This window comes from Parasteatoda tepidariorum, chromosome 2 (genome assembly GCF_982258835.1).
Source record: "Parasteatoda tepidariorum strain Cologne lab strain chromosome 2, Ptep-v5.0, whole genome shotgun sequence".
Classification (NCBI taxonomy): Eukaryota; Metazoa; Arthropoda; class Arachnida; order Araneae; family Theridiidae; genus Parasteatoda; species Parasteatoda tepidariorum.
This window is the reverse complement of record NC_141756.1, coordinates 27453967-27476341: the sequence shown is the minus strand read 5'-3', so window position 1 is coordinate 27476341 and position 22375 is coordinate 27453967. Positions and strand designations below refer to the sequence as shown.

At 31.5% G+C, this 22375-nt stretch overlaps 1 protein-coding gene across 1 annotated transcript; it reads left to right on the top strand.

Moving 5' to 3' along the window:
• Positions 1–443: 443 nt before the first annotated feature.
• LOC107436359 (uncharacterized) lies at positions 444–17799 on the top strand. Its single transcript, XM_016048055.5, has 2 exons — positions 444–2216; positions 17598–17799. Exons 1-2 carry the CDS (start codon positions 719–721, stop codon positions 17636–17638), a joined length of 1539 nt encoding a protein of 512 aa, XP_015903541.4. The 5' UTR covers positions 444–718; the 3' UTR covers positions 17639–17799.
• Positions 17800–22375: the final 4576 nt, after the last annotated feature.

Genomic DNA, 22375 nt, shown 5'->3' with positions numbered 1-22375 from the left:
GTATGTTTAGCCCTGAGAAAATTCTACAACATCACTATAAAACAAAGTCTCAAAAATAAAAACCAAGCAATATTTAATAATAATTTTGACTTGTCTGAAATAATAAAAATGAAATTGAAACGAACCTATAAAATTATGTGCCAAAAAATTTCAATAAAATAATCATCATAAAATGTATCTTAAAAAAATATATTGGCCTGCTTTATCTTACGTATATTCTTTGAAATCACTGAGAAATCAATAGAATCAATTACGTGAAAAAGAAAAACAACAGATTATTTATAATTTAAATGAAACGGACTATTTCTTTAAACGTTTTTACAGTACTTAAAATTATTTATCATCTCCTGATGAAAGAGACGGAGACTCTTCTCTCCCCCTCACCCAGAACTTGTTTTTGCCAGAGCTTTTACTCTGGCCGTTAGGCGGAGTTCTGTAGCTCGATACAAAGTTGTTTGGGAGGGTGAAAAAGAGCTGCTTCCGTTTCCTATAACCTAGATTTACTACCTCTTCGTCGTTTCTATGAAGGAATTTGATCACGTGTCATATAACTAAATTAAAAAAAAGAGATATTTCGTGTTCAGAACTCTTTCCGTATGAAAAGAATTACTTTCGATAAGAATTGCAAATCGAAACGTATGATGCTTAATATTTCCTGTTAGGCTAACATATTTTTTATTGTTTGTTCAACTGCTTGTCGGCCGGAATAATTAAAAGGATGGGTGATGCTACAAAACAAAACCAATGTATATTTACATGGAAAATTAAAAACTTTTTATCTTGTCGTACTGCTTATGATAAAAAAATTTTAAGTCCCACTTTTAACTCGGCTAACTTTCCAGTCAAAAGTTGGGAATTGTGTCTTTATCCGCAAGGAAACTCAGAAAATGACTATTCTGAAAACACGATTATTGCTTTCTTAATTAGAAAAATGCCTGATAATTATTGGAAATCAATTGTTTTAGATGTAACTTTGGGAATACTTAGTGTTGAAGGATCTGTTCTAAAAACTGAAGAAAAGAAAAGTTGTAAATTGAGAAAAAATGGTTATTGGGGATGTAGTTTTGGAAGCACAGAAGAGTTACATCAACTCATGAAAAACTGGAGCCAAGATACTCTAATTATTCGTTGTGTTATGACCAATATCATGAGCGAAAACGAAGACAAAGTACAATGTATTGAATCTGAGGCTGTAACAATTGTAGATGTTGACCGATTTACTTTTAAGTGGCATGTGTCTAATGTAGGATGTTTCGACTGGTCTAAAAACATATCCCATCCAAATTCGATATTGCCCAACTTGAAAATCGACTTGATTGCCGCAGCTGATGAAGTAGTGATAATAAGAATCCGATTGTTAGACGAATCTTCACAGAATGAAACAGTATTGTTCAGAATGAAATTTTTAAGCTCATCTGGCATACAATTAGCTTCTATGTGTGAATTACATTTGTTTGATTCTACCGAACCTTGGGTGCTTCCTACATTGATTAGAATAAAAAACTTGTCCACAGGAAATTCATGGTCTCCTTCCTACAATTATACATTTATTTCTGAATGCATTATTTCCAAGAGATCTACTAGCTGGTCAAAAATTGAAAATCTCTCAGCCAGCTCGATTGTTAAGAAAGAATCGGCAACTCTGCCTAGTTTTTCCTCGTCTTTACAACACGATTTTCGTGAACTGTTCCTGAGCAAAAAACATTCGGACGTAAAACTGAGGGTCAACAACATAGATTTTCTGGCCCATAAAGCCGTTCTAGCCTCTCGATCTCCTGTATTTTCTGCGATGTTTGATCAAGACATGCTTGAAAATCAATCTGGAATTGTGGAAATAAAGGATTTAAATCAGAAGACTTTGCAAAACCTGCTAGAATTTATGTACACCGATGTTGTGAATGAAATGGACTGCGAAGGTACTTTAAATCTTTTGCTGGCTGCCGATAAATATCAAGTATTGAATATAAAAGATAAATGCACATCAAAAATTTTGTCCCTGCTTTCAGAAGAAAATGTTTGTGAAGTGATAACAGTGGCTGATATGATTAACTATGAAAGTTTGAAGACCATCGCTTTAAATTTTATTTTGGAAAAAGCTTCGAAAATTTTATCTGCTCCCAATTGGTGTTTATGGGTTGAAGAAAATATGAGATTAGCGTCAGAAATTTTAGTCAAGCTTTCGAAATATTTAAAATCTGAAAACAACTATTCTGTTGGTAAGTTTCTTAGAACTAATTATATATTTACTTAATAATATAAAATCAGACTTTTATAAGGGGCTTATATTCTCAAAAAAATTTAACTTAATTATTAATAGGTGATAAACTTATATATATATATATATATTAACATATGTTACAGTTAAAGTATATAATGCAGTTATTTCATAGAATACCTAGTTATTCCATGAAATAATTGATCGTGTCCGTTAAAGTGTGTAATATGTTATTAATTTGACACTTTAACTAGTTATTCTATGAAATAACTAGGTATTCTATAAATTAACTAATGAGAGACAGTTAAAGTGTAAAATAAACAATTTAACTAAAATAAAATAACTTGGTATTCTATAAATAAACTAATGATAGACAATTAAAATGAAAAAGAAACAATTTATCTAATTTATGCAGCGTATAAATGGTATTTATAGAAACGTACCATAAAATCATTTGTTGCAACAAGGATTACTAAAATGACACTTGGAATTACAAAGAACATTATTTCTAAAGCAAAAACATGTCTTCAACAAGCAAACAGTTGGCACACTGGGTTTTACAGGAACATTTTTTAAATCCCTGACCAGTACCTAAACTTTGAGCTGTAGAAACCGAACGGTATTTTACACTTTAACGGGCTGCAGATCGTTATTCTATGAAATAACTAGGTATTCTATAAAATAACGGATTTCATACTTTAACCATACTTTAATATATATATATATATATATATATTAAATATTGAACAATATAACGACAAATATTGAAAGAATGAGAGCTATATAATTGTTATTTAAATACTTCAATATTTTATTTAAATGTCAGACTATGAATTTGTTTGTCTTTTAGAAAAAAAAACCAGAAAAATTGTAGATTTCTTATTACAAAACCAGGAAAGTAATTTTTTTTTTTTGAATTTCAAAAACAAACCATTTTGTTTTGTTTAAGCTGAGTTTTTTTTTTATGAAAAAAAGATTAAATAGTATTCGACACCTTAAATTAAATATAATTAAAACTTTAAATTTGTATTTCCTGAAAGCTTTTTTAGCTATTATTTTCATTAAACAATTTAAAAAGTTCATTACAAAAATATCAGAATCTAATTGAAAACAGAAATTTTTACAAAATAACACCATATGAAAAAAAGCATAATTCAATATTTTAAAACAAATTATTTAGAAACGGTACAATGCATTACCATGATTTCAACAACAATTACATAACAGTTTAATGATAATATTGCAGATAAATTTAAAATATTTTAAACTTTTTATAAAAATGTATATTTTTTTAAAATTTAATTTTAATTAAAAAAAATTGAAAGAAAATGTCTGGAATCGAAGCGAATTATTTCAAATAGCTAGGAAAAGGATGTTTTTTTTGCTATGTAAAGTTAAATTTTAGCGGAAAATTTTCTGCACCTTTGCAGCATTACATCCTGTCGGCTCTTCAAATTCATGTAAAAATAATTAATATAATTTAATTAATATAATATAATTGAGTGATAAATACGAATTACATACAAAAAATATATAAAGTGTTTCCCTCCCTCAGAGTTTGTACCCGGAAATAAATTTCTGAGTAATTTTAATTCAACTTAATTTAAATTTTGTGTGTATTAAGTATAGATTAAACGAATATGTGGCCAGTATTCGGTATTCGAATCTTTTACGGAATATTCGGTGGCCGAATATTTTGCCAAACATTACGCATATTTCCGTATCGTGATCTGTGACGCCGACTGGATTCGCCAAGGCGCAATTCAATGCAGGCGATCCAGGAAGCACATCAAAAACATAACTGTTTGCAGGGAAGGGGCGGAGCTTCACTAAAGAGGCTGAACAAGAGTCTCGTGTCACGTGATTCTACGTTAGATTCGGGCGTCATAGCTCTCGCGTCATTTATCACGTGACTATTGACACGCCAAGTTTAGTTTACGATAGATGTAACCTTTTTCATTATTTCTTTTTCTTCAGTTGTATTTTCTTTTTAAATGCGCTCTTGTTTCAGTACGTTTTAAATTATCCAACAAAACATATAAATATTACATTTACAAATAATATTTTAATTCAATATTTAAATTAGTTCAGAATAAAATGAAGCATGTATGTATATGTATGTTTGTACATATATATTAGATAAATACAAAAAGGGTTCTATTTTTTGAGTGCTCCTCACACTATTGTATTGATATATTTTGCTTTGGCTATATTGATACAATATTAGAAAGTACTCCTTTTTGCGGATATAATCGTGGGAGCTGATAAAAAGATTATATATTTTTCTTTCTGGATATTTATTACTTGTTTTTCTTCCTTTTTTCGGAATTTCATTATTATTATTATTATATATAATATATAGTATATATATATCAGATAAATCTAGAAATCAGTGATCAATCAAATCAAAAATCAGCGAATCTATTAATTAACCAATCAATGCATTAGCAAATCAATGAATGAATTGAGGTATCAATAAATCAGTGAGTTATAAATTAGATAATTGATAAATTAATGATACAATGATCAGGGAATCAATCAATTAATAGCGGATTAATTTATCATCAATTAATCCGTAAATGAGAGAATTAATGAGTTATTTAAATAAAAGGAAATTGGATTAATGAATCATGAGAGACTTGATGATATAGTAAATCAAAATAACCATAAAACCCATTATTTATTGATTTAAAAAATAATTTATAGACTCATTCTATGAAATGGTTATTCATTAATTTTTTTTAATAATTAAATCGTTGATTCATTTAATTGTTTATTGATCTACCAGCTGTTACTATACTCATCTACCATTGGTATTAATAAATTGCTAAAAAATATTAACAAAATTTATTTTAACTATTTAAATTAGACGTGAATAATATGCATGAATAAAAATTATCAAATCCTGTAGCAGCGTTGCTAGTATAGTAAAAATAGAATTTTAAATGAAAGTCTTTAAAAAATAATCAAAACTTCAGCATACTATCCTCTTCATTGTAAGTGAAGAGAAATTGCTTGACTTCGAGCGTCCTGTTTTAGCTTACAAAAGACTATTTAGACATTTTAGAACCATTGCTTTCTATCCATTCACATACATTTTACGAAATCGAATAATATCAAATTCGATAGGCTGTTTGCCAGTGGTTCTCATACTAGTCTGTGAGTTGCAGTGATTTTATTTTTATTTTATAACTGTCGTTGAGCAGCCGACCCAATTTAATGGGTTTACGACTACTAATGTTCAACTCCGAAGCCTTGCAATTTTGAACCAATCCAGAAGACAAGGAAACTCCTGGATCAGTACCCCCAGAGGTATTGATTTGTTATGGGAACATGGAGGACTTTGAGACTCGACAGATTTAACGTGCATCAGTCACCATTTACTACACGGGGAGTCTTCGGCCGGCGAGGATCGAACCCACGACCTCTTGGACTTGGGCCCAGCGCCCTACCGACCAGGCTATCCCGGCCTGAGTTTTAGTGATTCAAGGGTTCGCATCTCGACCCGAGGTTTAAATTCCTCAGATCGATATGATTGGTCGTTACGAATTCTGCTCCCGGCTCGCACTGATTGCAGTGCTGACTTAAAATATCATCAGTAATTGACTAATCATTGTTGAGAATTTGATTACCATCTGGATTCCCGTAAGATGTTTTAGGTTTTTTTTTCCATATAAGGCAAATGTGGGTTGTCTCTATCCCGAATTTCAGAAAGTCTCCATGCATTCTATTTTGCCCAATGCAAATACAAGAGTTTCCTTGTCTTTTGTGTTGGGTTCAAGATTGCGATGTTACAAATTAAATATTTATATTCGTAAAGACGTTCAACCCCAGATATAAAATAAAATATTAATCTACGAAGTTATGGCGCAGAAGCCACCACGATTATGTATACAGAGTTCAAATTTTAACAAGTTAACGCACCTGACATTGTCAAGTAAAGTATAAGTAACAACAAAAACAAGAAACATATTTCTCTAAGTTTTTTATTTTCGTGCTAATTTAAATGAGATTAACTTAAGTCTATATGACAAAGATAATAGTTTAAACGTTAAAGGTTTATTCTTTATAATTACAATACAACTATAATACTGTTTAATTGAACAAAACAAAAAAAAATTGTAACTGATACTTATTAAACGTCAAAAATATACGAAGCAATATCTTATTTGTTTAGATAGCAATAGGAAACAATACTGTAAGAAACTGACCACTAGATGGCACACTAACTTTCTTTTAGGTTTTTTTTTGTTTCCAAAGAGAGTGGAGTCGAGATTAAAAAAATGATGATGGCGGTATTTTGATAAATGTCTTGGTTAAATTTTGTCTGTTATGTGTCGTTTTTATGTCTGTTTTGTGCATCTCTAACTTGTGAATAAATAATTTAAGATGCAAGCTACTAGTCTTTTCTGAGAAAGTTTAAAAGTCTTTACAGACTAAAAAATAAATTGGTGGCAGCGTTCGGCACGAACAAATAGTCAGTGCCTTCTTAATGAAACAACTTAGGGGTAAGTACTTTTTCTATCTGAAAAGTGCCTTAGTATTTTAAAACTCAATTTTTGTATTAAAATCTGGGTAATTTAAATACTGTCATATAAATCTAAATTCACATTTTGTATTAAACGTTGGATTCTGATTTGAACGCACTTGCTTATCCCTACTAAAACATTTATTACACATAAATTTTGATGAAATATTAATTTAAAAAGCAGAAATTATAAAGTGTTTGCTTTAAAGAAATACAAAATTGTTTTATTCAGTGTATTCTGATGTAAAACGTGTTTGAAAACGGAAGTTGAGCATAGTGTTTAATTATATTGAAAGTGAAAGTAAACTCATTCATCAATGTAGATGTATGTGTAATATTTTTATTCCAGATCAACATGATGAGTTAAGTTTCAGTTCATGAATAATTTATGAGATTTGAGTAAGGATCTCGGTTTAAAAAAAAAAGAAGAACGATTTATTACTTATTGAAAAGAACATTTAATTTTGTTTTTGTTCATTGTGGTTTTAGCTAGGATTATTGCTTAGTAAGTTAAAGAAAAGAATAATTAAATGCTGTATTTAATATTTCTATAATTATCCTTGAGTATTCTATGATACAGGAATATAATTTTTTGTTGACTTATGCACAAAGTTTATTGCATTTGTTTATTTAGTAGTATTGAAAACTAACTTCAATTAATGGTGAAATAAATTTTAAATAGATTGTATTTTTTTTGTAAAAAATCTATATATATGAGGTTATATTTGAAGCTTTTAAGTGAACATGAGAATTTATTATTGATTGAAGGTTTATGTATGTAATTATAGAGTTTATTCACTGATTCGTTTCGATTTTAATTCGAAAGTAGGGTGAAATTTTATGCAATTTGTTGAATATGTAAAAAGTGTTTTTGAAACTATTTTGCATTGTTTATGGTATATTAAAAATTAGCGTAAAAATGTTTAGTTGGTTACTATTGCATAATACAGGTTATCTTTTCGAAATAATAGATCTTAGAATTGTTATTCGTAATGCATTTTAAAGTTTTCTTTCGGTTGTGAACGGTGTTTTAGTTTTCTTATTGTTATTTTATTAAAATAATAAATAACATAATTTTCTTAAATTTAAAATACAAAGAAAGAAAGAGAAAATAAATTTAAAGCATTCTGATTTTGTTGATCCTTAAGTCATGGCTTACTTAGCAAAAGCTAAGAAAATTGACTTATTAGAAGTGTGTGAAGAAATTGGTGTGGATGCTGACTCTTCTAGTAAAGTAGTGGAAATTAAGAATTTAATTTTGAACAGCCCGGCTTATAAGGAAGATGAAGTAAAGATTATTCTAGATAGAATTATTGAGGACAGAAAACAAGAAGAGAAAACTCGACTAGATGAGATAGATAGACAAGAAAGAATTAGACAAGAAGAGAGAGAAGATAGATTGGCGCGTGAAGCCCAATTACATGAACTGGAAGTAAAAAAATTAGAACTGGTGAATAAGGATCCTGTTCAAAATAGTGATTCAGAAAAGAAAGTTGAATATTCTCATCGAATTCCTCTTACTCAGATTACTCCCAAATTTGATGAAAAGCACGATGAAATGGGACTCTACCTTATAAATTTTGAGAGAAGAGCAGAGATGGCTCAGGTACCAAAGAAGGATTGGGTTGCCTATCTGTTAGCGGTTTTACCTGGGGAATTATCTAACATGCTGGCAAGAGAAAAACCTGACGATGCTATTAACTATGACTTTGTAAAAGATCTTATCTTGAAAAGATATAAACTGAATAGTGAAAAATTAAAGCAATGTTTTTATAGACATCAAAAATCCCAGGACAAATCTTGGCGAAATTATGCACAAGAACTGTCTAGTTATTTTACCCAGTGGATTACTGAATTGAAGATTGAGAACCTGCAGCAGCTTAAAGATCTGATAATAACTGAGCAATTGAAGTTTCGAGTACCTGTGGAGATAAGAGAACATTACTTAGAAGATTGGCTGAAATTTATCACTCCATTTGAATTAGCTGAAAAGTTGGACAATTTTGAAAGTATTCGAGAGAGTTTTAAAAAGAAAGATTTTCCCAAAAGGAATTTTTCTAATATTAGAAACCAAAATTGGAACTCTAAGTTTAACGAGAATAAAAAAGAATTCAAGCCGAAATTGTTGACAAAATCGGAAATATCTCAAGAAAAACTAAGAGATAGAGAATTTGAAAAGAGAAAACCCCTTCGTTGCTATGAATGTGGCTCTAGCAATCATCTTAGACCTCAATGTGATAAGTTAAAGAAAACTCAGGAATCTATTTCGCATGTTGTAGCTGACAAAAGTATTGATGAACTGATGTCACGTTACCTTAGTGTGGGTAAAGTAAATGGAGTTGAGATGAAAATTTTGAGAGATACTGGTGCAACTCTAGATCTAATTTGCAACAAGTATGTGAAACCACATATGTATACAAATGAAAAGGTTTGGTTAAGAACACCTTTGGAAGAAACTTTGACATGTTTGCCTCTTGTAGAAGTTGAGTTGGAGTGTGAGATGGGACACATAATCACTAAAGCTGCAGTTTTGAGAGATTCCTTAGATCAAGGTAGATATCTGCTTGGAAACAAAACTGCCATGCTGTTTGAAGAGTGCAAAGTTAAAGAAGATTTACAAGTACATATGTTAAATGCCATACAAACTAGAGCTCAGAAAAAACTTTTAAATGTTGAAAATGATAGCCAAATCCAGTGTGACGATAAACTTAACAAAGAGCTGAATGAGAACACATCTGAAGATAACGAGAGAATTGAAGAAGTCCTACCAGTAGTTAAGGAACTGTCATTGCAAGATCTCATAAAAACTTCTCCAAAAGCGTTTATCAAAGAACAATATAATAGTAAAGAATTGAAACCTCTCATTGATGAAGCGAAAAAGACGATTTCCAAACCAAACAAATACGTATTAGAGAGAAACATGCTGTTTTATAAGAAAAGAGACAAAAACGGAATGGAAAGAAAACTATTAGTCGTTCCTGAAAAGTTTCGTGAACAACTAAAAACGTTTTGTCATGAAGGTACAGTTGCACATTTAGGTGCAAATAAAACTAAAGATGCTTTATTTAAGACTTTTTATTGGCCGAACTGTTTTAGTGATGTAGAAAATTTTGTTAAAACTTGTGACCATTGCCAACGAGTTGGAAAACCTCGAGATAAGAAAAAAGCGCCGTTGAAAATTGTCCCTGTAATTTCAGAAATATTCACCAAGTTGAACGTTGACGCTTGTGGACCTTTGCCAATCAGTACTTCGGGGAACAGATATATCATAACGGTAATATGCATGTCATCTAAGTATCCTGATGCAATACCTACTCCAAATTTGTGTTCTACAACAATTGTAGATGCGTTACTACAAATTTTCAGTCGTCTTGGTTTTCCTAAGGAATTACAAACTGATCAGGGAACATCATTCATGAGTGTTCTTACAACTGAGTTTTTGGACAAATTCGGAGTTCGAGTTGTAAGAAGTTCAGTAAGACATCCTCAAAGCAATCCAGTTGAAAGGATGCATAGAACTTTGAAACGAATTCTTAGAGTGCTTTGTTTAGAATCTGGAACAGATTGGGAGAAAGTCTTACCTCATGCTCTATTTGCGTTGAGGACAGTTATTCATGATAGTACTGGATTTAGTCCAGCGGAACTAGTACATGGTCGAAATTTGAGAACTCCAATGAGATTGCTCTATGAAAACTTAACAGAACAAGGTGACGAAGAAAACAATGTGATCTCGTATGTTTTTGAACTTCTGAATAGAATGAAATGTTGCCAAGAACTTGCTATACAGAATATGCAAGCAGTTAAAGAGAAACAAAAACTGTGGTACGACATTAATGCGGAAAAGCGAGAGTTTAAGGAAGGTGATCTAGTTCTAATCATTGCTCCATCCAAACCAAATAAGCTGTCTGTTAATTGGATTGGACCAGGAGTGGTTATTAAACAACTCTCGGAAACCAATTATATCATTCGTTACGCAGACAATGATAAAACTCATGTGTATCATGCAAATATGCTGAAGCCGTACTTTCAGAGAGAAGAAAATGTGAACTTGTTGTGTGTTGAAAGCAACTTAACCAAAGAAGACGAGGAAATTCCTCATCTCGAATTAGAATCTAAAGACAATGAATTATTAGAAATTTGGCAAAATATTCAATCGAATACTAGATTGTCTGAAAATCAGATTGATGAACTTTGTTTGTTAATTAGAAAATATTCCAGCATTTTTTCAAATGAGCCTGGATGTACAACGTTGACTGAACACGACATTCAACTAGAGTGTGACAAATCTATTTGCGCCAAACCCTATAGATTCTCACCCCGACAATCTGAAATTTTGAAATCTGAAGTAGAAAAGATGCTAAAGCTAAAAGTTATTGAACCAGGAGAGTCAGATTTTACTTCTCCTTTGATATTAGTGGAAACCCATGGCAAAGAAGCAAGACCTTGCATTGATTATCGGCGATTAAATAAAGTCACCCGCACAAAATTTTTCCCATTGCCTAATATAGAAGAGCTGATAGAGAAAGTATCTGCTGCTACATATATTTCAGTCCTGGACTTAACCAGAGGTTACTGGCAAATTCCATTAAGTAAAAATGCCCAAAGGTATGCTGCATTCGTGACGAATTTCGGAACTTTCAGGCCATTGCGTTTACCTTTTGGTTTGAAAAACGCACCATATGATTTTAGTCGGCTTATGGCAAGTATATTAAAAGGGTGTGAAGAGTATGCAGTGCCTTATTTGGATGATGTGGCCATATTCTCCCAAAACTGGGACGAACATTTAAAACACCTTGAAGACATTTTCCACAAGTTGAGTGCTGCTAAGTTGCACATAAAACCGTCAAAATGCCAATTTGGCCAAGCTTATGTAAAGTACCTTGGTCATTTAGTTGGACAAGGCCTAAGAACACCTGGTGAACTGAAGGTCCAAGCCATAAAAGAATTCCCAATACCCACTACCAAGTCTCAAGTCAGAGCTTTTTTGGGATTAGCTGGCTATTACAGAAAATACATTCAAAACTTTTCTGTAATTGCAGCTCCACTTACAAATTTACTCAAGGGCCGAAATCGTAAATCAAATATTGACTGGAATAGTTCTTGCCAAAAGGCATTAGAGGAGCTTAAAGAAAGACTTTGTGACAATCCCGTTTTGTATAGCCCGGACTATACAAAGTCTTTCATCATTCAGTGCGATGCTTCCAATCTTGGGATTGGTGTTGTGCTTTCGCAAATGACTGAAAATGAAGAACATCCTATCCTGTTCCTCAGTAAAAAATTTTCACCCATAGAACAAAAATACAGCACTACAGAGAGGGAATGTGCCGCCATTATTTTTGCTGTACAAAAATTGAAATGTTTTCTTGATGGACACAAAAAATTTCTTATACAAACTGATCATAATCCCTTAGTGTGGCTGGAAAAAAACACTGGAACAAATCCTAGACTTCTAAGATGGGCGTTAATTCTGCAATCAATTATTTATGAGATTGTACATCGTAAGGGAAAACAACATCAGAATGCTGATAGTTTGAGTCGAATCCCTTAAAATCAATATCATCATATACCATCATAAAATATCTCAGATATAATAATAAAAAAAAAAATTTTCTTTGTCGTTCTTAAATTTCCAGTATTTGTATAAATGTTTCAATATTTTGTATATTATGTGTGTTTTAATTTTTTCCTGATCTAGAATAGTAGGGATAGGTACAGTGCTTTGCAAAAATTTTAAGGTGCTAATTTTTCAGATAGAACTGGTACTGTATTTGTTTATTTTTCAATGATGCAATTGTTTATTTTTCAATGCTGCATTTGTTTATTTTTCAATGCTGCAATTGTTTATTTTTCAATGCTGCAATTGCTTATTTTTCAATACTGTAATTGTTTATTTTTCATAACTATATTTGTTTATATTTCAATACTATATTTGTTTATTTTTCAATCAAAGAACTTATCTTAGGAAAAATATAAACTTTTCCCTTCGAGAAAAGTTTTTTTCATGAGGGGAGGAAGACTGTAAGAAACTGACCACTAGATGGCACACTAACTTTCTTTTAGGTTTTTTTTTGTTTCCAAAGAGAGTGGAGTCGAGATTAAAAAAATGATGATGGCGGTATTTTGATAAATGTCTTGGTTAAATTTTGTCTGTTATGTGTCGTTTTTATGTCTGTTTTGTGCATCTCTAACTTGTGAATAAATAATTTAAGATGCAAGCTACTAGTCTTTTCTGAGAAAGTTTAAAAGTCTTTACAATACCTTATTTTTTCAGATAGCAATGTCAGAAGCTTAATGTACAAGTGCAAAATAGTACTTTTTGTGCATAAAATCCCTATAACTTCAAAACTATTTTGCCGATCAATTCAAAGGATTTAGCGTAAAAAAATAAATGCATTCATCATAGTACATTTATTTATTCACAACAAAAACAGCATTTAACACCAATAAATTGTTTAAAAATGTATTTTTATTCAGATCAAAACTCAATTGACACCACCGACTGTTATTGAGAATTCTTAACTTTTGAAAGCTATCTCTTGTTTTTCCCAGTAAGTTTTCAAAGGAAAAAAAAAATCTCACTGGAACAATTAAAAAATAATTGTTACGAAAAAAATACTACACTGCTCAAAAAAATTAGGGGAGCCATGTGCTCCCCTAATTTTTTAGAGCAGTGTATATATATACTGCTCAAAAAAATTAGGGGAGCACATGGCTCCCCTAATTTTTTTGAGCAGTGTAGTTGTCAGTCAGGTGTAAATTCAATTTCGAGGCATTTTTTGCACACGGTACCTTCATTTTTTGAAACAATGGCGTAGCGTGAGGGGGGGAGCACGCTTTTTGTTTTTTTGAAAACTGTTTCTTTATTTTAAGTTAAATACTTAGTTTACGTTTTCATTAATTAACATTCAATATTCAATTCATATTCACTAATTAGCATCTTCGAAAGAAATATTAAAAAATTTTTTTAAATATATTCATTTAAAAGATTGGTCTTTTCCCAAATTTTGCTATAAAAGTGTTCAATTTTGAAGTATCAATTTTTGTTGGTTTCTTCAAAAACTTGAAACACCTTAAAATATTGGAATTAAAACGAAGTCTCTTTGTTTTAATATTCGTATAGTATCAACACCTCCTAGAAGTATGAAGGCCTCAGCACGGATCAATTTAGTAGTCCGATGTGACGAAGTTAACTGCGCAGTTGATGAAAAATAAGAAAGATGTCATTACGTTCGGGGTACTAAGCTGCGCAGTGGTTGAAAATACGACATATGTCATTACGTTTGGACTACTAAAGGATATTTATGATAACCCGTGCTGAGGCCTACTCTTTTCTAGGAGGTGTTGATAGTATCCATTTTCAGTTCTAACAAAGAGGGAAAGGATGTCCATACCAGTTCTGACGATATGTGAAAACGTCATTTCTTGACGTATTTGACCACGCCTCCTCAAAATACTCCCCGCAGGCACTCGTATGAATCTCGCCAAAGTTTGGCAACAATTTGGATACGGAAATCATCCCTATCATTTTAACGAATCGTTTGTAATAGACTTAATTCTTTTCGTGTCTCCTTTTCCTGCACGGTAAGACGGTAATCAGTAACATGGAAAACTGTGATTCTTAACGTTAAAGTTATAATTCAAAACTGATAAAAAAAAATTTTTTTCTTCTTATCTTTTGCTTTTTTTATTAACTTTTCTTTTTATCATCGTTTTTATTTTGACAGAATTCTTTGAAGAGCATTTCTAATGAACGTTATTCTTTTTTATTTACTTTTTTCTAAAAATACGGCTGTGTGAAAAGTTGAATTGAGATTTTTAGCGTTAAATCTTTCATTAAGACCGATTTTTCTTTTTTTCATGGTTTTTTTTATGATAGCTCTGCTTTTTTTAATAGCTTTTCTAATAGCGTTATTTCTCTTTCAACGTTTTATCAATATTTTTTTTCTCCAGAAAATATTATTTTTAGCATTAATTTTTTTTTATCAGTTAAGATATTTTTTTCTATTTCTATTTTTTCCACCTTTCAACTTTGGTTTAGTTTTTTTTTTAACAGCTGTTAGTTTTCTTTAATCTATCTTAAATATTTCTAATTATCTTAATATCTTTATTACCCTAATTTTTATAAAATTTTTCCCCCTTTACCCCATACCAATAATGCAGCTAAGTTTTGATTTTTTTTTTCAATAATGATTGAACTTATTTATTTATATAAAATAATGATTATTTTTTTTTTTTTTTGATGATTGATCCAAGGTAGGTAAAACCATGCACTCTTTTAATATCAAATTAATTTGAAGCAACTTTCATTGTCTAATCATTTACAGTTTTACTTTTTTCCATGTACTTTATTTTTCTATCATTAATTATAAGTCCCATCTCCTTTGCTACTCTAATTAAGCATCTAGTGATAGAGCTCAAAGCTGATTTTCTTTTTCTTATAATTCTTATTTTCGTTTATTTGCGTCGGCTTAAGCGCAAATATGTTTTGTGCGGATGTTTTTTCTTAAGTCAAGTTGACGAACAACATGCTCCAGAATCAAAATAAATAACGGGGGGGGGGGGGCGAGAGTGCATCACCCAGTTGTACGCCAGCATTTATATCAAATTCATCAGTCACTTTGCATGATAACTGCTGCTGAGTTCTTCAATTTTTCCTGTAAGATGAACCATTTTTTTTCCAAATTGTCTTTGCTGCTCTACGATGTCGCTGGTATTCTAGTTTATTTCTTGTATAAATTAGCAGCAATATCATTCTTGAAATCGTTTTTGATTTCCAATGAATTCTATACACAAAGCTGTTTAAGGTGTTTTCTGCGAAGCACAACAGCGCTAGGAAGTCAAAGTTGTCGGACCGTCATAGACGGGTGTTGAAGAGGATATTCGCTCAAAAACGCAAGACTACACTGTCGGTGATAACGTCCGAGATGAATACCCACCTTCAGAACTCCGTATCCACCACTAGGTGGCACACTCTTGCTACACGTGCCCGCCGTTAGTTGAACGGTCGAAGGACGACTCCATTCTTACACAGGTGTTCCTATTATTTTGTCCTATACCTGTACCTCGATAACTGCAACATCTATTACCGTGATTCACTAAGTATCACTGGTGCTTGGTGATTTTTATTTTTACATCTATGTTTTCTGAGTTGGGTGATTTTCTTTTACATCCGCCCGAAAAGGAATATTGCCAGCGTTTGTTACGTACACATACAATTTTAAATAAGTTTGAAGATACAATAGGAGTAAAAATTAAAAAGAGGAATTAAGGCCTTCAATTGAATAATTGTTGAAATTAAATAAAAAAAAAAAGGAATTAAAAGGAATGTCACAATTGAAAGTCATGACTGAAAGCTCCCTTTACGGTAATTTAAATGGCATGTCTAAACGGAAATAATTTAGCTTAAAAACGTTTTTGGTGTTATTTTTTTAGTATATGTCTTTTTTTTATTTAGATGCTATTCTGTTTTCCTCGCTTATAATTAATTGCTCACTCTTTTGATGTTACAGTTTTCTGTTGCCAACAGAATTTTATCAATTTAAGTAATCTTTATCTATAGGCATTAGCATTTTATACTATTAGATAGATATTATACTTATTTCCTTGTTATAGTAAAATATGTTTCCTGAATATTAAATTTTTGTATTTATTCTTTTGATTAACGTTTCAAAAACTGTGAAATTTATCAAAATCCTTAGTTTCTGATCAGCTTTTTAGAAATTAGCAAATACATACACGTAAAATCATGATCCGGTTTCAGGTTTATTTTCTGTTTTTCTTCTCTCTCTAATTTTTCAATGGAAAATTTACCGTTTTGTTTTCTTTTCTTTTTTTTTCCAAAATAGATAAAAAAAAAATAGGGAGTGGAGTCCCTCAGCGCGGAAGAAGTGATACTTCATAATGTGGAAATGAAAATAGGAAGGGGTAGAAATTGATTTTTAGTGAAATCATATTGTTTCTTTAAGACAAACTTTATTAACAATGCTTACAATTCACAATTGATCGCATCTTTTAATTATCATTTTCGAGTGGAGAAATATCCAAATCTATAACATTTACAATGGGATTATGATAACTAAAGTAAGATACGAAATGTTTGAGTTCTATTTTTTCAATATTTCTTGCAAAAAACTGCATCAATGGTAGTTACCCCTTTGGTTGTTGGATCATTCCTACCACTTATCATTTCCAATCCAAATTTGTCTTTAAGGAAGGTTAATAATGTTTCGGCTTCAGGTAACAAGAAATTCACATTAAAATCTCCTGCAAGGATCACAGGCCGCTCTCAATAATCAATTTCTTCACCAGTAACGTCTGCCAGAGCTTGTGAACCTGCAGTGGATAGTGGCAATAAAGATTTAGCAATAAATAATTTAATGTCCCTCATGGCTGCATTTGGTGAAATATAAATGGCAATTAGAAAAGAGAAAACCTAACAATCAATTGATATTCATAAGAGACATACCTTCATATAACCTTAAATCCGTCACATTGTCCGTGGGATTGTTTTCACTAATTTCTTACAATTGTTAACCACTAAGTTTGAAAATAAAAAATACTACCCTATTAAATTATATGTGTATCAAATCAAACTAAAATATTTATAGAAAAACAATCCTTTTATGACCTTTATTATTTTTATGCTAGTGAGAACCAAAACAATATGGAAATGAATGAGGGAAAACTGGATCCTACCACGTGATTTCCCGGCCAATAAAAATGTAGCGCTAAACGTTTAACGCAACCTTGTTGGAAGTCGCATAAGAAGTATCACTTCAAAAAATAACAAGTTAGCACACTGGTTGATCTTTCTCAGAATTTGATAATAAAATCAATTTTTTTTTTCTTTTTCAGGCAAAAAAAGAAAAATTCCTGCTGCAAAGGAAGAGTTGTAGGAAACAAACTCTTTTGTACGTGCAGAAATAATAATGCTTGTTGTGTTGAATTGTTTTACCATTTAACATTATACTCATTATAAATGTTTTACTTCTCTCTTTGATGGAAATACTACTTTTTGATTATTTACAAATAATAAAATTTTTTAATAATATATAAATGTATTTTTATAAATTTATATTTTCTTAATATTCACCTTTTCTTTTTCTCTTTTTAAAGGAGGTATATTTAAAACATAGTAAGTGAACGTTGAGCTCAAAATAAGTTACAAAAGTTGAGCTTGAACAAATAATTGTAATCTGGAATCTTATGAATGTAATCTGCTGCAGGTCGTGCCCTTCTAGATTAAAATTTGTTCAAGTCATTGATTTATAGAAATTTCCGAACTGTGTTGAGATTACTATCGAAAAAAATAAATAAAGAAAAGGATATGGCATTAGTAGGTAATCACTGTAATGTTTTAATTTCCTTTTTAATGCATTATTGTCGGGTTTTCCTTTTAAGTTCATAAAGTCCAAAAATGTATATCTTTAGACAATTTTTTTTACAAATAAAAATGATTTGAACATGGCTTCAATTCCTCCATTGGGAGTGGTACCGGCAGCTATTAAAAAATCATAAACAGGAACCTCCATTTTACATTAAAGATTTAGATTCTCCTAAGAAAATGTCCCAATTTGACTTAAAAATTTATTATTTACATGAGGTCTAAATTTTAGACTTCCATCTTGGTAAAATCATGTTATTTAGCATTACTGTCAGTTTTAGGTTAATTATCTCCTATATATACTGCTAATTAAAAATATCGAATATGAAACTTTTTTATTCGATAAATCGACTTTTATTCGTCTCAAATTTGAGACTTTCATTTTGGTAAAAAAAAATGTGTTACATAACATTACAGCCAATTTGGCTAGTTACTCCATTAATTACAAAATGTAATGAAACTTTCTTAGTTCTTCTATTTATTTGAAAAAGAACTTAAGGTCAAAACGTTAGCTTTCTAACATAGTGATGGGTGAATGAAGACCTTTTTTTTTATCTTTATATGATAAAAAAAGAACTTAAGGTCTTAAGAACTTAACTGACAAAGAACTTAAGGTCAAAACGTTAGCTTTCTAACATAGTGATGGGCGAATGAAGACCTTTTTTTTTTATCTTTATATGATAAAAAAGGAGCTTAAGGTCTTAAGAACTTAAATGACAAAGAACTTATGGTCAAAACGTTAGTAATGGGCGAATGAAGACCTTTTTTTTTTATCTTTATATGATACGTAATAATTGTCCGATATATTTGAATTTTGTAAGGTACATACGTAACTACGTAAATCGAAGATAAATTGTTTGTAAGGTATAGAAACTACTTAAACAGAAGAGTCAAAATACAAAATTTGAAATGTTATTAGACTTTTTCAGAATAATGTTTTTTAATTCACAGTACACAAAAGATTATTATATATAGATAATATATGTAGATAACAGATAAGATTATTATATTATAGATAAAGAGATATTACAGGTTGTAATAAAGATATTTAATTACCATTTTATGTTAAGTAGAAAGTAAATTAATTATAAATGAAAAAAAAAATCTGGTAAAATTACCGAACTGTATGGTAATGTAATGACGTTTCTGGTAAAGAATAGCATAATTCTGGTTGATAAAACTCAAATATACGGTGTCTAAACCATATATATAGTAGTTTTTCCGTTAATAAGGTAACAGAGAACTGGAAATTCTAGTTTTCAAAATTAAGATTGTTATTACCAGACATTCAGTAAAAAAGGCGAAACTTTTTAAATTTAGCCGAATAAATGGTTTTTATGCCATGCTCGCAGGTATCATGATCGACTTTTCTCATTTACCTAATTTGATTGCATATTATGAAACCATATTTTATTGCTAATTTCACCAAAATCATTACCACAGTGTTTCGATAAAAATTACCGAGCCTTTTGGTGTTCAGAGTGTCAGAAAGACGGTAAGTTTTACCATGTTTTTGTAGTTTTTACCATACTTTTTTTCTCTGCGTATTTACTTTTCATCGATTACTTACAAGAAAAATAATATGTAAAAAATTAATCAGTGTGCGACGGAATCTTACATTGCGTCTAATAATTTTGGTAGGGACAGCACGGTAGCAGTGTACAAAATACAGCAATTAAATTGTACCGCTTAAAATAAATGAAAAATCTTTTTCTTTTTTATTATTCCTTTTCTTCATTAATCGATTGAGTTCAGTACGAAAATTCAAGGTAAAAATAAATGAAAAGAACAGCGATCGCCAAGTAAGCCTTGTAAAAATAATTGACAAGGAATGTTAAATCCCAACAGACAAAAGAAGAAAAAAGTGACGAAATAATGTACTACGATTCCTACTAATTAGCTGAAGTCCCTAGGTAAATAATTTGCAAGGAACGTCAAATCTCCACGAAATTTAATGCACTACGATAGCAAAATAACGCTAGTCCCGCTGAAAATAATCTTCAAGAAACTTAAAATCCATATTAGAAAGCATAGAATAATAGGGGGGGGGGTCAAAGGACAGTCTGATTGTTGAAATGGAACAATAAAAAAATCTGAAATAGCATAGTGGTGCAAATTCAACCTCATCATTTTAATTTTTAAGCAATTCATTTAAGGGAAAAACTGTTGGCGTTGCATAAGTTACGGTTTTTGGACAATCCTATATTTCACTTATAATGAAAATGGCATTTTTTTTTATAGAGCTGTTTCATAAAAACATAAAAAAAAGTTCTTTAATATTTGAAATTTTTTTTAATGATGGATAAATAATTTTAAAGTATTGTTTAAATTACTAATCTTAATCTCCCTTTTTTTTAAAAAAAATGAAAAAAAATGTTAGCAAAGTTACTTGCATCAAAATGCTAAATTGCTAGCATATGCTATAATTTTTCTTCCAAACAATTTTTTTTTTCAAATATGCTTTTTTTTAGATTTACGACTAACAGTTATTCATCATTAAAATTTATTTTATTTGCAAAATTGAATATTTTCATATGAAGGAAATAAAGAACTTCTCAAAACTAATTTTTTGGATTTTATATTCTAGTACCAATACACAGAGAGAGAAAAAAGTCCCAGGAACAAAAGTTGTGCTTGATAAACTAAATTTGGTTGGCTTGTTTGTAGTACATCTAAAAGATGATGTCGATTCAAATTTCGCGCTTGATGCATAAGTTTGGGGCTAGTAGTGCCACTGTGAACATGCAAATCAGAATTGCTTTCGTGTTCTACAGTTCGGAAGCGTTATTTTTCATTAAATTTAAAATAGTAAGTTGCTGTTAGTCAAGAATGCCTTTAAAAAGACGAAGAAGCCATTATCAGCAGCTCACTGACTGTCAACGTGGTCGTGCAATAGATCTGACAGAAGTTGGATTTTCTTGCTACGATATTGCAGAAAGACGGCGAGAAATGTATCAACGGCGAATGATTTTATTTTATTTTATGACTGTCGTTAAACAGCCGACCCTACTTTTTTGAGTTTACAACAGCTAACGTTCAACTCCGTAGCCTTGCAATTTTGAACCCAACCAGGGAACTCCTGGATCAATTATTAGGAGAAATTTGCCTTGTTGGAAGTCTTTGGATAGAACTAAACCAAATTTGCGTTACATGGAGAGGAAGGCCACGAGAACTTCCCATGGGTAGCCTGACGGCAAGGGGACTGACTCTAAATCGTGATCCGTCTACCGCTCAGGATATTTTACGTCAGCTCTGTGGTAGTTGCAAGCCGGAACTGTTGCTGGGATTCGAACCCCTTATCGACTGAGCCATTACGGCTCACTGTGCATGATTGTTGGAAACAGTGGTCAAGAGAAGGTACAGCAGTCTTCAGGGTAGCCTAGTGGCACTACTCAGAAGGAAGACCCACCGTGTATGACTGTGGCCCTCCCCCGTACTGCGTCTGCATCAGAAATTCGAATTGCAAGTAGCTCTGCAGTGACACAGTGAACTGTTAGAAATCGGCTACTTCAAGTATAACTCTGAGCAAAGCGCCCTGTAGCTTACATTCCATTCACTCCACACCACTGCCGTTTACGACGTGAGTGGTGTCGAGTCTGAGCTCAATGGGGGAAAGAGAGGCGATCTATTGCGTTTTCTGATGAAAGTCGGTTCTGCCATGTGAACCCATGCTACCGACCTGTCTCTGGCCTAGACGCACTGGATCTATACCTGAAGTTATGGTCTGGGGAGCCATTTCCTATGACAGATGGTGTACTCTCAGGGTTATTCCACGCACCTTGACTCAAACTGTTTTGTTGCCCTTCATGTTGCATTCAAGAGGTTTTTTTCCAACAGGATAACGCTCGCCATCATACTGCTGTTGTAACCCAACATGCTCCACAGAATGTCGGTATAATGCCTTGGCTTGATAGATCACCAGATCTTTCACCAATCGAGCACGTATGGGGCATCATTAGACGACAACTTCAGCGTTATTTGCAACCAGCATTAACTATCCCCGTATTAACTGACCAGGTGTAACAGGCAAGGAGCTCCATCTCACAAAATGACTTACGGTATCTGTGTGACACAATGCTTGCCTTCAAAATTCTGGTGGTTACACCGGTTATTAATGCACCAGTATTTCACATTTGAAATGGTTTCTCTATCTTAAATTGCATTAACCAATGGTCTTGAAACTTTAATCAATCAAATATGGTACTCAGAAAAAGGCATTACTGAAATTTCATTACTCTGCAAGAATTTT

What these genes read in the sequence shown, in the direction of transcription:
- LOC107436359 (XM_016048055.5), top strand. Translation starts at nt 719, where the DNA reads ATGGGTGATGCTACAAAACAAAACCAATGTATATTTACATGGAAAATT. An exon ending in TGAAAACAACTATTCTGTTG is followed by an intron (nt 2,217 to 17,597) that starts GTAAGTTTCTTA and finishes TTTCTTTTTCAG; the next exon opens with GCAAAAAAAGAAAAATTCCT.